Source organism: Polistes fuscatus, unplaced genomic scaffold (genome assembly GCF_010416935.1).
Source record: "Polistes fuscatus isolate 324 unplaced genomic scaffold, CU_Pfus_HIC Scaffold3, whole genome shotgun sequence".
NCBI classification, from domain to species: Eukaryota; Metazoa; Arthropoda; class Insecta; order Hymenoptera; family Vespidae; genus Polistes; species Polistes fuscatus.
In genome coordinates, this window is record NW_025113107.1 from 1,999,452 (window position 1) to 2,013,564 (window position 14,113).

At 29.7% G+C, this 14,113-nt stretch overlaps 2 protein-coding genes and 1 long non-coding RNA gene across 3 annotated transcripts; all 3 read left to right on the forward strand.

The window, feature by feature from the left end:
* The first annotated feature begins 3 nt into the window (after nt 1-3).
* Nucleotides 4-2,123, forward strand: LOC122519601 (aarF domain-containing kinase 1). Its single transcript, XM_043639175.1, has 2 exons — nt 4-444; nt 519-2,123. Exon 2 carries the CDS (start codon nt 525-527, stop codon nt 2,097-2,099), a length of 1,575 nt encoding a protein of 524 aa, XP_043495110.1. The 5' UTR covers nt 4-444; nt 519-524; the 3' UTR covers nt 2,100-2,123.
* Nucleotides 2,124-4,853: 2,730 nt separating this feature from the next.
* On the forward strand, nt 4,854-12,341 carry LOC122519672. Its single transcript, XR_006304345.1, has 3 exons — nt 4,854-5,035; nt 5,838-12,051; nt 12,134-12,341. It is a non-coding gene; the product is annotated as an uncharacterized LOC122519672 (long non-coding RNA).
* LOC122519671 lies at nt 5,042-5,706 on the forward strand. Its single transcript, XM_043639293.1, has one exon. The coding sequence runs from the start codon at nt 5,206-5,208 to the stop codon at nt 5,644-5,646; it is 441 nt and encodes a 146-aa protein (XP_043495228.1). The 5' UTR covers nt 5,042-5,205; the 3' UTR covers nt 5,647-5,706.
* Nucleotides 12,342-14,113: the final 1,772 nt, after the last annotated feature.

Here is a 14,113-nt window from a genome sequence, read left to right on the forward strand (position 1 = left end):
TAATGCCTGCAATAAATGAAGGTCATTTTGTAATTTATAAAACATATGCAAAAATTTAATAAAGGTGAAAGTATCTTAGTCATTCAAAAACTTCTAGTCAATAAGGAAAGTTTTCAACTATTCAGTTTTGAAAAAAAGCTAACTTATTGATTATTTATCCTTCGAATATTCGATAAGTATCATTTTTATTTCAAATATAACAGTGAATAAAGGGTAATTCAACTACATAAATATGTTACGAATATTGGATACTTCACTGATTTTTTGTTACAACGTGTTCGTTATATGAATGACATTTAGGTTATGTAACATGAAGATTATATGACGAAATTATAAAGAAGAGTTAATTCATAATATTACTTACAACTTTTTGAAATATAAAAATAATATAACAGAAATAGATACACATATTTATTTTTTAACACATTGAAGACATGATTTAAGGTTAGTTTTGTCTATTGATTTATATATTCTTACAAAATAACTGTTAATTTTATATTTACTTAACAACTTTACAGATTTTTATGGCAATGATTACATTAAGAAAATTTTTGAAAACTGCTACAATAAGTACAATAGCTGTAGGCACTTTGGTATCCTTAAGAGCTAACGAATATGATATTGGATCAATTGGTATTGTACGCCTTGGACGTGCTGCTGTTACTGTTTTTATAATAGGTAATCATTATAAAAAAGAACTTTACAATAGCAATTTAAAGAGTACATCGCCAAAATATTTAGAATTAAAATCAAAAGCACACAAATATGGAGCAGAACGCCTTCTAGAACTTTGTTGTGCCAATAAGGGTGTATATATAAAAGTTGGTCAGCATATTGGAGCATTAGATTATTTGTTACCAGCAGAATATGTTAGTACATTGCGTGTTTTACACAGTTCTGCTCCACAGTCATCATTCAAAGATGTCCTCAGGGTAATAAAAGAAGATTTCAAAAAAGACCCATATGATATATTCGAAGTCATCGAGCCAACACCTTTGGGAACCGCAAGTCTTGCACAAGTTCATAAAGCTGTACTTAAAAATGGCAATGTTGTCGCTGTTAAAGTTCAACATCGTACTGTCAAGACCAATGCTTTTGTTGACATAAAAACAATGTCAGCATTAGTAAAAATTACGTCTTATATATTTCCAGATTTTAAATTTGATTGGTTAGTCGATGAAAGTAAAAAAAATATACCGCAAGAATTAGATTTTACTCAAGAAGGAAGAAATGCAGAAAAGATACAAAGCCAATTTTCTCATTACAATTGGTTAATAATACCAAAAATATATTGGGATTTATCATCTCAACGAGTTTTAACTATGGAATTCTTAGAAGGTGGTCAAGTTAATGATCTTCAATATCTACGAAGCAAAAAATTAAATCCATATGAAGTCAGTAGTAAATTAGGTCGTTTATACAGCCATATGATATTTATTAGCGGATTTGTACATTCGGATCCTCATCCTGGAAACATTCTTGTTAGAAATAATAATTCGGAAGCTGAAATAATCTTATTGGATCACGGATTGTACGCGAATCTTTCCAATGAGTTTAGATGGGAATATTCTAAATTATGGTTAGCAATATTGAACGGAGATAAATTTGCTATGCAGAAACATTGTACGAATTTAGGCGTAGGTGATCTTTACGGATTACTATCGTGTATGGTGTCTGGTAGAACGTGGGATACTATAATGTCAGGGGTGCAGAAAAAAAATTACGATAAACACGAGAAAGAACTTTTTCAAAAAGAAATACCTAATTTATTACCACAAATTAGCGACGTATTGCAAAGGGTTAATAGGCAAATGTTGTTAATTCTTAAAACTAATGATCTAATGCGTGGAATTGAACATTCATTAAAGACACAAAATCGAATGTCTTCGTTCATGGAAATGTCCAAATGTTGCATTCAATCCGTTTATGGAGAGAAATTAAAATTTTGTTCAAGCGAATGGAAACGATGGGAGTTGAGTTTTCTTGAACAATGGGCTCTTATGAAATTATCATTTTATTATGTCTACTTAGGCTTATTTCATTTCGATATAAACAAAAGTATTGAATCGTACTGGGCAAATGATTTCTATGCTTTTTAATCAAACTTACAATTAGATAGCAAACAATATACTAAAAAATGATATAGCAACTTTGTATATTCTTTTACCAATTTAAAAAAAGATTTAGAAATTAATATTTTTAAATTCATACATTTTAATATTAATGCCAAATAGTCGTAACATTATTTTTCATTAATTATACATATAGATTTCAATTGTTATTAAATTTTTAATACTGTTTGTTATCAATTAAATATTGAATATAAGAAAAATATAAATTTATTTAATAAACACATTAATAATACTATATTTCTATATTTGTACGCCATATATAAATATCAAGAAACAACCTAACTTATATATTAAATTCAAAGAATGTAATATAAACATATTGTATATATTCTTTGCAAAGAGTATAAATATATGGAATTGTTAGAATAATTTATTATTGCTTCTGTAAAAAAGACATAATATACATGAAATGTAACTGCAGATATATATATATACTATGTATCACACTACAATACATCCAATTTGTATAAAAAAAAAGAAATTTTGCAAGTAAATGAGCTTTATATCAATTTTGTTAATAACATTTTTAAAAATAAATATTTTAAATAATTCTCCATAAGAGAGATTTATTTTCCATTCTTATGTAAAAATTAAAACCAAACTACGAAAAATTTCGTTTCAAAGAAATTCCAACAATTGTTTAGTGTATGCATAGATTCTTCATATCTAGATGTATCCTTTGAAATAGCGTGACTTCGACCTAAGCATTTGTTTATCATAAAATCAAAAATAATAGAAATATCTCAGTTGATCAAATTAGTTGGTACACTCTGTATATATTCTTAAATATATCATAAATCGATAATTTTATAACCTCTACTTTAGCAAATTATGCGCATGCTTTCTGCAACGACTAACAAAGATGACGCAATCTTTATTGATCGAATCTTAACTTAAAAAAAGAATATACGTATAACTCTTCCATGAGTTTTTTTAATCAAATTTATCTAATTAAAATTTTTTTAGTAAATTACTATTTTAGAAACACGATATATATAATTGCATAAATATTTGCAAGGTGTCTTAGAACAAACGTTACAAAAGAAAAGATTATGTATTCTGTAATGAACAAATGAAAACGCAATATTTTTCCATACTAGGCTTTTCTCTTTTTTCACAAAATTTAGTTTAAAAATCTACTGCATTCTTATGCAATCATTTAGTAAATAAAACATCTATCGTATTTGTAAACAATGTTCTGAATTTCTTTTGTTATTTTTTATTTGTTTTACACGAGTACTTGTTTTTTATCTTTCAGAGCATCTACTTTTTATGCATTACGCACTATATATATATGTGTAAGTGTTCATACACTGTTATTTTTCCAAAAATAAATCTGTTCTTTCGATAATATACGCATTTATGCGTAATACATACTACAAAGTTATTGTTGATGAAAAGTTACAGAGCAATATTTCTATCTAATTTGCAACAAAAATATCCAAACTTTTTTGTCTTTATTTTTGACCAAAGAAATTTAAAAATAATTTATTAGAATTATTTAGTATTTAAATAAGAATTAGTTTAGATATTATGAATCATGTAATTGCAATCTATAAAAAATCTAAGGTTTCTCTTTATTTAATGCGAAGATGCGTCATTTGTAATATCGTAACGCCTTTGAGCGTCATGTCTGAGACTATTTTTAAATAAATGAATTGATATATCTATACTTATATACGTAGTATAAGAACCACCATCATATTTAACATAAGTAAGAAAAAATAGATATTTCTATATTATTTGGGGAAAGGAAAGTTTCTATACAATGGGTATTATTCTATGGTACGAGTATATTCGAGAAGGAAATTCTCCGTAAGCTATGTTGCCAGATTTCTCATAAAAGTATATGACCCATAAAAATATTGAAATATTTTATTATATTCTTAAATATTTTCAAATCTTTATTATACGATATTCTTTTTTATATTTTCCAATTATTTTGATATAAAATATATCACTCAGTTAAGGTGCTACGCAATTTTCCTCTAGGTCTAAAATTGTATTTTCTGGAAATTGTTATTCAAATAATTGTTATCCTAAATATGAGGTCGAAATTTTTCTTAAATCAAAGCCTTAATTATATTTTAAAATGTATACTTTTTATAAAGATTTTTCGTTTTAAAATTATAGAAATATGTTTACATTTTCTCAAAAAAAGAAAAAAGAGAGAAAGAATATGTACGGAGCATGAAAGTATATCAAATTAAAGGAAAAATACAAATATATGAATAATCATATATTCTTATATAAATAAGAATATATAAATATATATTTTTACTAAAGTAAAAATATAATAACAAGAAAGAAAGAAATATTTTTGCTATTATTCTATGAAAAGGTTAAGGCATGCCATCTCGAAAAAGTGAAAATCTGGCAACCTTGTAATTTGTCCGCAACAAGATGGCTGCAGTAGACGTGAGGATCGTCAGATGAGTATAAGAAAGTAGAGGGGGAAGAACGAATAAGCGACCGCATTACGTTTCCTACGCTAACAAATATTTTCTTTTGAGTATTAATTAATCGAAAAGAAGTCAAATAAAGAAAAAAAATTCTTACTATTATTATTAAAAAATATTATAGAAATAATGAATAGAAATTTTGAGCCAAAAATTCAATCGTAATAATAAATTAGCAACGATATTTGAGGAACTACTTTCTATCGATCGCGCGTAAGGACACTACATAGTGGTGCATGGAGAGGTATATAAGCCGCCACCTTGGCTTCCGGGAGATCCATTTCTCTAGTCGACCTCAAACTGTACGGACCGTGTTTGGCTCTAGTCTAGTATTTAATTAGTTAGTAGTCTAGTGTTGATATTTAAATTACGTGTTCTGTTCATCTTCTTCTCATATAATCCGCAATGCTACTCGGATCGTGAAGAAACACGAGCCAGATACAGGTTGGTGTTTACATTAATTATTAACATTACTAGGTGAAATATTAAAAACATCTATATTTGTGTGAGGTTGCAATACTTTCTGGTATTCGTAAGTTAGTGCATCAAGTATATTTAAGAACACGTACACGATCTATAGAAAAAAGACATCGAATTAGAGGAAGTAGAAGAATATGGATAAAGAACTGTTTTTTGGCTCGTTGCAACTACAGAAAACTAATCATCATAATCCACCATCTCAGCAGCTTCAGACTCCTGCTGACCGTTCGCAGACTGAAAACAAAATGGACGGACGTAAGAACTTTAACTATGATGCATCTAAGCCCAAGCTTTTACTTAAGTGGATAAAAACTGTACGTCGTAAGCAATTACATTTACGTAAAAATCGTCAGCGCAATTTACGCATAGAAACCATTTTGGCGAACGCTCTTTCTAGCGCTGAATTCAAGCTTAGGAGTAAACAACTAAAGATCTCACAATCGCAGAACCAAACTTACTCTGATATTATATCTCAATACAATAATTCACAACCTGAACCATTGTGTCCAGAATTAAGCAGCTTAGACGATTTCATGAAAGAAGTATCCGAAGTCAAAGATCCACTACAACGATAAAATTGCGTAACTTACGAAAGGATCTAAAAATCTCTACCTCACCAATTAACCTAACACCAATAATTAAATTAATACCAAGATTTCATCATTTGGATGAAACTAGAAGAGTTGCAGTACCGACCAGTGTACTGAGGCATCTACAAGAGTTACATCGTTACCCTGGTGTATATCTGGAAATTTTTTACTTACAGTCTCACCGTTTGAGGTGGCTATGGAAGAAGTGGTTAGGAAGAGAGAGGATACTGCCAATCGAGATGTCCATGGGCACTGAGCACATCTAGGAAGCTGAGATACCATTCTTTCTGGTCCTAGTCTGTCATCGATTTGGTTTGTAAACTGTATCGAACCAAAATATTCTATTAACTTTGAAATTGGAACTTTTTAAAGCGAGACTCAATTTAGTGAACAATGATTTGTAGAGTTTAATTAGATTTAGAGACAATGTGTTCAAATATTAGGCCATCCAGAAAATTCTTCGGTTTCTCATAGATGCCCATCTTAAATTGTTTTTCTAAAATTTAATGATGAAACTCAAACTTTGAAATGATTTTTTGTTTGTTTGCATGATATACTTGATTGTGGTTTCATATTATACGCTTTAATCTCTATGAAAACTGCAGAATATCATGGATGACCCATTTCAGGATTAATTTGTAGCATCACTGGAATAACTTGACTAATGGTTCATGTACCTGTATAATTTTTGTAATTATTTCCAATGTGATACTAAATCGTAGCATTTAATATTTTACTGTGATAAAGATATTGTAATATTAAAATGATCTCAAGTTGTAGAGTAATAGAATTTGATGTACAGTAGACTTTTGTATAACACGGTTAATACATTACACATTATAGGACAAACAATTTCCTATGTTTAGTGTTTTGGTATAAATTTCTGAGAACATATTTGATATTGAAAAAATTCTTTTTTGCAAATTAATCTTAATAATTACTAACTAGTTTTGTACGAAAGTCTACTGTAGAAGACTATTGACGAAAATGTTAATTCATATTGAATTTTGTATATTGATATATATATATATATAGATGACGAGATGAATAACGGAAGTATTCACGAAAATAAATTGTTTGAAATAAAAATGATTTTCTTCATATAATCTGCCAATATCATCATACACATCATATTAATACCATAAATCCTTTTCAGTCTGGCATTCACCCTAGAAAATCCTTGAGCAAGAGAATACTAAACAAATATCGCTGAAGCAATTGGTTATCGGCTCTGAAGTTGTTGGCCTGCCCATAACCTGTAGGAATAAGGTGTGCGGTGAGACGACAAGATATGTATCGAGTGGAAAAAGGGTGGGTTAGTCTTTGTTTTTAGAAGGTCGTGCAAGCTGCACTTTGATCTCCAAATGTGTGGGGGCCCAGTCGAGCATAAACATGTACCTACCCACCATATCTTCGCACCGCCAGCACACAACCAACTCGCGAGTCTTCTCAAAAACTTCAGCGCGTGATGCACAAGGCTCACTACGAGGCAGAAAACTCGTACCACTGTCTGGTGAGCTCTTTCGTATTGCCAACCACCACCACCCTTGTAACGTGTTTCTTCAGATTCGGAACATTTCTACTGAACGTGGAAGATTCTCAAAAACTCCTCCAGTGCTTGCGCTGCTAATACCAATTTACTCTGGTTGTTGACATGATGCAAATTGGCTATGCCAGTATACAATCAACTTCATCGATACATTTTATTAGCATAAGTTTTGAGGTATGATGATTCGTAATGCATGTCAGTAATTAAAACAAAGAAATATGAGAGAAAATGATCTATGGTAAATATGAGTAGTAGTTTCACACAAAAGATTTATGAATGAAGAATAGCAATGGGTTTTACTAACAAAGCCAGCGATGATGATGAAGATGATGCATAAGTTTTTACATTTTTCTATGCTCTTTTGGTCTCTGTGTGCGCAATAATTATTTTCACAGATACGATGTGATCCTGAAAGATACTTACCCCCCTCGGTGGCATAAAGGTACCCTCTATATCAATATGTTTATAAAATTAGGGATGGAATTTGTGCGTTATGTGTTTTCTAGATTAAATGGAAAGCATGGTCAATAGAATCTATCTCACTGAGATGTACAGAACAGGAATTAATTGAAGGAAGGAGGTATCCCTTACAAGTATTAGATGTATTACGAACTGACATGTATGAATATAGAAGGACAGGGGGCAGGTGTATGTTGAGAATTTTTTTACTTCAGAATGTTCTATTTCTCTATATGGATTTTTCATTCTTCACTCTAACAATGGAGATAGGATTTAGCAATGATGAAAACTGCTTTGGATGGAAGAAGTTGCTGGAACATGATAGAAAGTCTAAATACTTTGGTCAATGCAATTTTGTTTTAAGCCCTGAGAAAAATTTATTTGATATCAAAACTTAGTCACAATTAATAAGCGTTAAACTATATTTGGTTTTTAAATATGAAACAATATATCAAGAACAACAACATTGGAAAATGACTGACTGGCTTGAAAGAAATTTGCTTATTGATATGAATATATGTTTTGAAATCTATATTCTGTTGTGAGGCTTCTTTTGGGGCTGTTCTGTTTTTCACAGTTATCATAGACAAATTTTAATGCGCTGGAAGATTGCTGGAATTGTATATATTATAACGCTCATATTATCTCTCAATGTCTGGCTTAAATTGGAAAAGGTATGTTGGAGATTCCGGATTATTTCACATTCTTATTCCAGTTACTACTAATCAGCCCCAAATATCGCAAACACATGGCTTTGGATTTCGACTGGATCCTGGTACATTACAATCGCTAATAATGTATTTGTAAGCAAATTTTACATAATGCATATATTTGTACATAGTCGGATGTGCAATTGAACGATTTTTATTATTATTATTATTATTATTATTATTATTTAAACTTGCGTATTTGATCGTTTGGAAATAGTTTATGTGGTAAGGGTGGGCAAAGCAAAATGTTGTTCTGAGCTACAGGAATGTTGCTGTATTTCGTGCAATTACTAAAATGGAGAAGACTCATTTGGATACATCTCTGCAGTCTAACAAGATATGTTGTTGAACAAGAAAGAACATCCAAACACTACTTAATGAATATACGTTAAAAGAAAAGTAGACAAAAACGCATAATATTTATTATTTAGCAATGATTCTTCCATAAAAGTATTTCTTGTTGTTCACCAAAGTTTAAATAACAGGTTCCTGCACTGCACGCTGATATCATATGATAATAACATACATCCACAACATTCATCATTTGAACATAAATTTAAACAAAATATTAAGAAGACGGATATATGTTGTAAGAATTCATGTTCTAATATTCAGACATTTCCCAAGTATCATAATTTTCAATAGTATGTGTGTACGTCACAAGGTATTTCAACTTATATACCTAAAACAATTTTATGCAACTCTTTAATCAATATAATTTTTCTTTCTTTTTGTTTTTTTTAATATATGTATATAGTTTAGATTCGTAGATTGTTTTATGTGAGAATTAGGGAAGGAAAGGGGAGGGCAAAAAGATCTTGCATTTTCTTTCCACAGAGATGCTAGCTGAACTATGCACATTTCCCCATCAGGTATTCTTGTGATATCAGCCAAAGCATGTGCAGCATGGTAGTCTACTTCAGAACGCATTGTACCTAGCCATTGGAAGATTAGAATATAGCTATTTGAGAAACGCACTTTTGAAACTGCTAATTGGTGGAAAATTTCTTCTTCATGGGATGCAGATATTAACATGTCCATTGAACGCATATATATTCAACAACCATCCTTACATCAGAAGATAATACCGCACAGAACATCCATCCGTATGTATCATGTAGATAAAAAAAAAACACATCTATTATTTGAATTTTACAACACCATCTAAAGAGAAAAGGATAAGGCAACGAATGATACTCTAAAGTAGATAGCTTGTGCAATTGCAACGATTTTATTATTTAACAAGCTGGTACGATATAATGATATTATTTACAAGACTCGTCAATATTGGAGTAAAATAATTCTCTGAGACAAGAATTCGAATTGAAGTATAAAAGTCATCATTTTCCAGATAGAAATGTTTCTCAGGTAAATAGTAGGTGTATTGTGAGAGGGAAATTAATATTTTTTTTGCAGGAAAATGATAGAGATTAAAAATGACAGAGATTAAAAATAACATTGTTTCTATAGAAAAAAAGAACACATGGAAGAAGTATATCAAACAATTATCAATTTTATTTTTGCTGCAATGATTGATTGGTTAATTTCGTTTAACATATAGAGTATAACAACATACATACAAGATACATAATATATTACAGATTTGCTATCACAGAATAGAAATTTTTTCTTCGCTTATTTATGAAACCAGGCAATTTATGAAAATATTTCAAATACACGGCTGGTAATATTTGAACATAGGAAGAGGAGAAGGAATACTACTGAAAGTGTAGGCTGTGTGAAACTAGTGCATTCGTTCGTTTATATTTAATTATGCTATGATGTGAGAAAGTTCTTTGATATATCAAAAATACGTGTGAATAAAACCAAGTTTTGTGTAATGTGATAACCAAGCAAGTGTTGTACATCAAGCTCAAGATATATATGTATAATGCGCATCATGATTGCTAAAATTGGGTGGAATATTAAGTTTGGTAGTTAATGTACGTTCGGTCTTGAATATATAGAAAGTAATTGGCGCATTACAATTGTCCAAATCTACCAAAGTAATTTAATGAATGATGCTTGGTAATTAAAAATTCTCTGTGGCTGGAAGAGGTAGAAATAATATTATTATTATCGTAGAAATGGCTTTTGATGCTAGCAAAACTTTGGTGAGTGAATTTCGTGAGTTGATATATATATACATATATATATATATTTTTTTTTTCTTCTATTAGAAAAAGACATTATGAGACTTAACAATTTTTTAATGGCTTTATTGATTGATATGCTGTTTATTAAGTGCTGTGTATTGCGCGCTTTTAAACTTACTTCTTCATTGGTTCTATACTACACATTGTATAATAATTGGTTACTTTGCTTCCAAAATGATTGTGTACTGCTGTATATCACATCAGTGTATTGAAAAATTTAATAAATTATTTAGAAATTTTGGGGCGGGGAGGGGGAAGGGAGGGGTACTAATAATTTGAAAATTCTTCAATAGCATTTCAGATTTAGCATCACTTGTGCGATATATAGAAAAATTTTCTAGCATTATGGGTTGTTCTCTTAGGATCAAGAATACGCATGAGATGATGGATGTGCACTATACTAAATAGCAAAGAGAAAATGTCCATAATTAATATTTAACTCGACTGTTTCTCTGTAATACTATAATAACGCTTATCTTCTCCTGTTTCTTTAAGTACAGTATTAACTGAGGTATTTTTTCTACAACAATTATTTTACTTAACGTATTGTTAAGGATAGATTTTGGTAATTTTTTCCTAGATCACACATTTTTCCTAATTTGTGCAGAAGCAACATATATTAACTTACAACCAATTTAGATATTTATAACATCCAACTTGATTGAAAATTATTATAGCATTTGGTCAATATCAAAAATGTATTACAAGAAGTATTCAATGCAGGAAGGAAAGCACAGAAATCATAGCAACTTCATCGATATTGAAAAGCATTATGACAAGTTTTTAATACAGGAAGAAAAACAGAATTAATCATTATAGCAGTTTTTGTCAACATTGAAAAGTATTATGACAAGTTTTCTTAATACAGGAAGAAACACAAAAATCAACTATTTTTTATAGATGCCATACATTTATATAAGCAAAGTTAAAATAATCAATGAAGATTCTTGGAAGATAGTCGATCGCGATTTTCTCAGGACTTCAGTAATACTGTTAAAGCTCGGAATAAATCTAGTCAATGGATCCTTAAAAACATCGATGGTATCCCAATGCCCGATCAAACTAAAAGGATGGGATTGGTCGTCGAATAAAACCGTGGTGTGACGTCCATCGGTAGTCTACTAATTTTGGAAGATCTTCATATTCGGCATCATCGTCTCTTGGGTTTATGCCTTCATAGTCAAACTTTTAGCAGCCGAAATTATCATTGGGATGAATGCTACACTGAAAATAACTTTTAGGAACGTTACTCGTGCAGTACGACTTTGGAAAATTTTGTCGAAGTTTTTGGTATCGCAGGCATCAAAATAATATCTACTATCGGAGAATTAATAATTAATGGGATATCCACATTTGCCGTTTGCTGTATCTTCTTCCTCTTCCTGGATGTTACTATTTTCCCCATATGCGATTAGGAGATGATATTTTTCAATTGACTCGAACCATCTTTAAAACAGGCCTTGGGATAAATAATGCAGAGTTCCAGCAAAATAGCATATTTTTTCATTTTTAAAAGGTTTGCATCCGAACATGAATTTCTTATGTTTGGTGTTTATTCTCATTGAATTCGTTTACTAACAAACTTTCTTTTCTTACAGATATTTTTTTTTATATCTAGTTGGGAGACTTCCAACCTATCGAAGATAAGATTTATTATTTCAACATTTATTATTTTCATGGAGTTTTCATTTTTAACATTTGTGTTGGTTGTTACATTATTTTTAGTATTTGTCACGTTTTCAACTTTTTTTTTAGATGCCATAAGCGTGTTAATGCACTGTGCATTGCTGGCCGCTTGTAGAAAAAGCGCATGTGTATACACGCTCTTGTTTGAACTTTCTATTATTAATAAGATTTTCATCTGCGGCCTGTCGACCTTTGTAAAAACGATATTATATATACAAAATTCATCAAATTACTTTTAAAAAAATATACATATAATAAAAGAAAAGAAAATTAAACAAAAGGATTAAAAAATATATTGAAAAAAAATTAAAAAAGATTAGAATATTAAAAAAATTAAGAAAGATTAAAATACAAAAAATTAAAAAAGATTATACAAAAAAAAAATTATACAAAAAAATAAAAAGGATTAATATACATACAAAATTAAAAAAGATAAGAATATAAAATAAAAAACAAAAACAATAAAAGAAAGAAAATATTTAAAAAAATAAAAATGAGATTCTCTATAAAAAAAAAAATAATAATTATAAAAAAAACAAAAAAACAAAAAATATATACATATATACATATATAAAATGATTAAAAGAGATATGTTTATAATAATTTAGTGTGTACTACTCTAGTGAAAGAAAAAATAGTCATTATGCAATTACGTAAATTATGATTACATATAATAATTTTGTTATAAAATTTTATATTGTTAGCAAAATATTACAATATTTCAGGTAACTATAGAAAGAAAAAAAATGTTTTGAAGATTAATCTCCTTTTGAATATGCTAACAACATTTTAGTAGCTTTGAAGGCAATCAATTTTAATAAAAATAGCATCATATACTTGGAATGGATTAATTGGCATAGATAAAAAAAAACAATTCTACATATACTGCAATATATTAAAATATTACAATTCAAATTTCGAAGAGGAAATCAATCATCTTAACTAAAAATATAATAGAATATTTATAATAATATCTCGATCTTAATTATGTTTTTAAGATAGATATTATTTTAACAAACAGTCATTGTACTTAATACGTTTGAATTTTTAACGTTTTTAAACTAATTTAAATACTTCTTAACAAAAAATTGGCAATGATATTTAATAAACAAGAAATATGTACACGAAAAAAAAAAAGAAATCAAATGCCACTAATTACAATGAAAGAATCATACAAATGTATAACAAACGAAGAATATTCAAACGTTATTTTATCAGTATTTATGTATTTGAGTACTATGAAACAATGTGCATTGTATATTTGTCAAATTAATAATTCGAATTATTGTAATTACTGATATGTAAAAGATATTACAATAATAGAACAACAATTAATGCCATAAAAAATGTATGAATTGTAATACTTAAATAATTAGTCATCTATGGAATGTACATTATAAGATCCTCGTTAGAGGAGAAAGTACATTGAAGAAACATCCCATACCATTTGGAGAGCTGGACATCGAGGGATCATCATCACTATGTAGGGAGAAGACATCGAGGGACCATCATCATCACCCATTTAAGGAGAAGACATCAAGGGATTATCATCATTACCATCCAAGGAGAAGACATCGAGGGATCATCATCATCGTCATCCAAGGAGAAGACATCGAGGGATTATCATCATCGTCATCCAAGGAGAAGACATCGAGGGATCATCATCATCATCATCACCATCTAGGGAGAAGACATCGAGGGATCATCATCATCACCATCTAGGGAGAAGACATCGAGGGACCATCATCATCACCATCCAGGGAGAAGACATCAAGGAATCATCATCATCACCATCCAGGGAGAAGACATCGAGGAACCATCATCATCACCATCTAGGGAGAAGACATCGAGGGACCATCATCATCACCATCTAGGGAGAAGACATCGAGGGA

What these genes read in the sequence shown, in the direction of transcription:
- LOC122519671 (XM_043639293.1), top strand. Translation starts at nt 5,206, where the DNA reads ATGGATAAAGAACTGTTTTTTGGCTCGTTGCAACTACAGAAAACTAAT.
- LOC122519601 (XM_043639175.1), top strand. Translation starts at nt 525, where the DNA reads ATGGCAATGATTACATTAAGAAAATTTTTGAAAACTGCTACAATAAGT.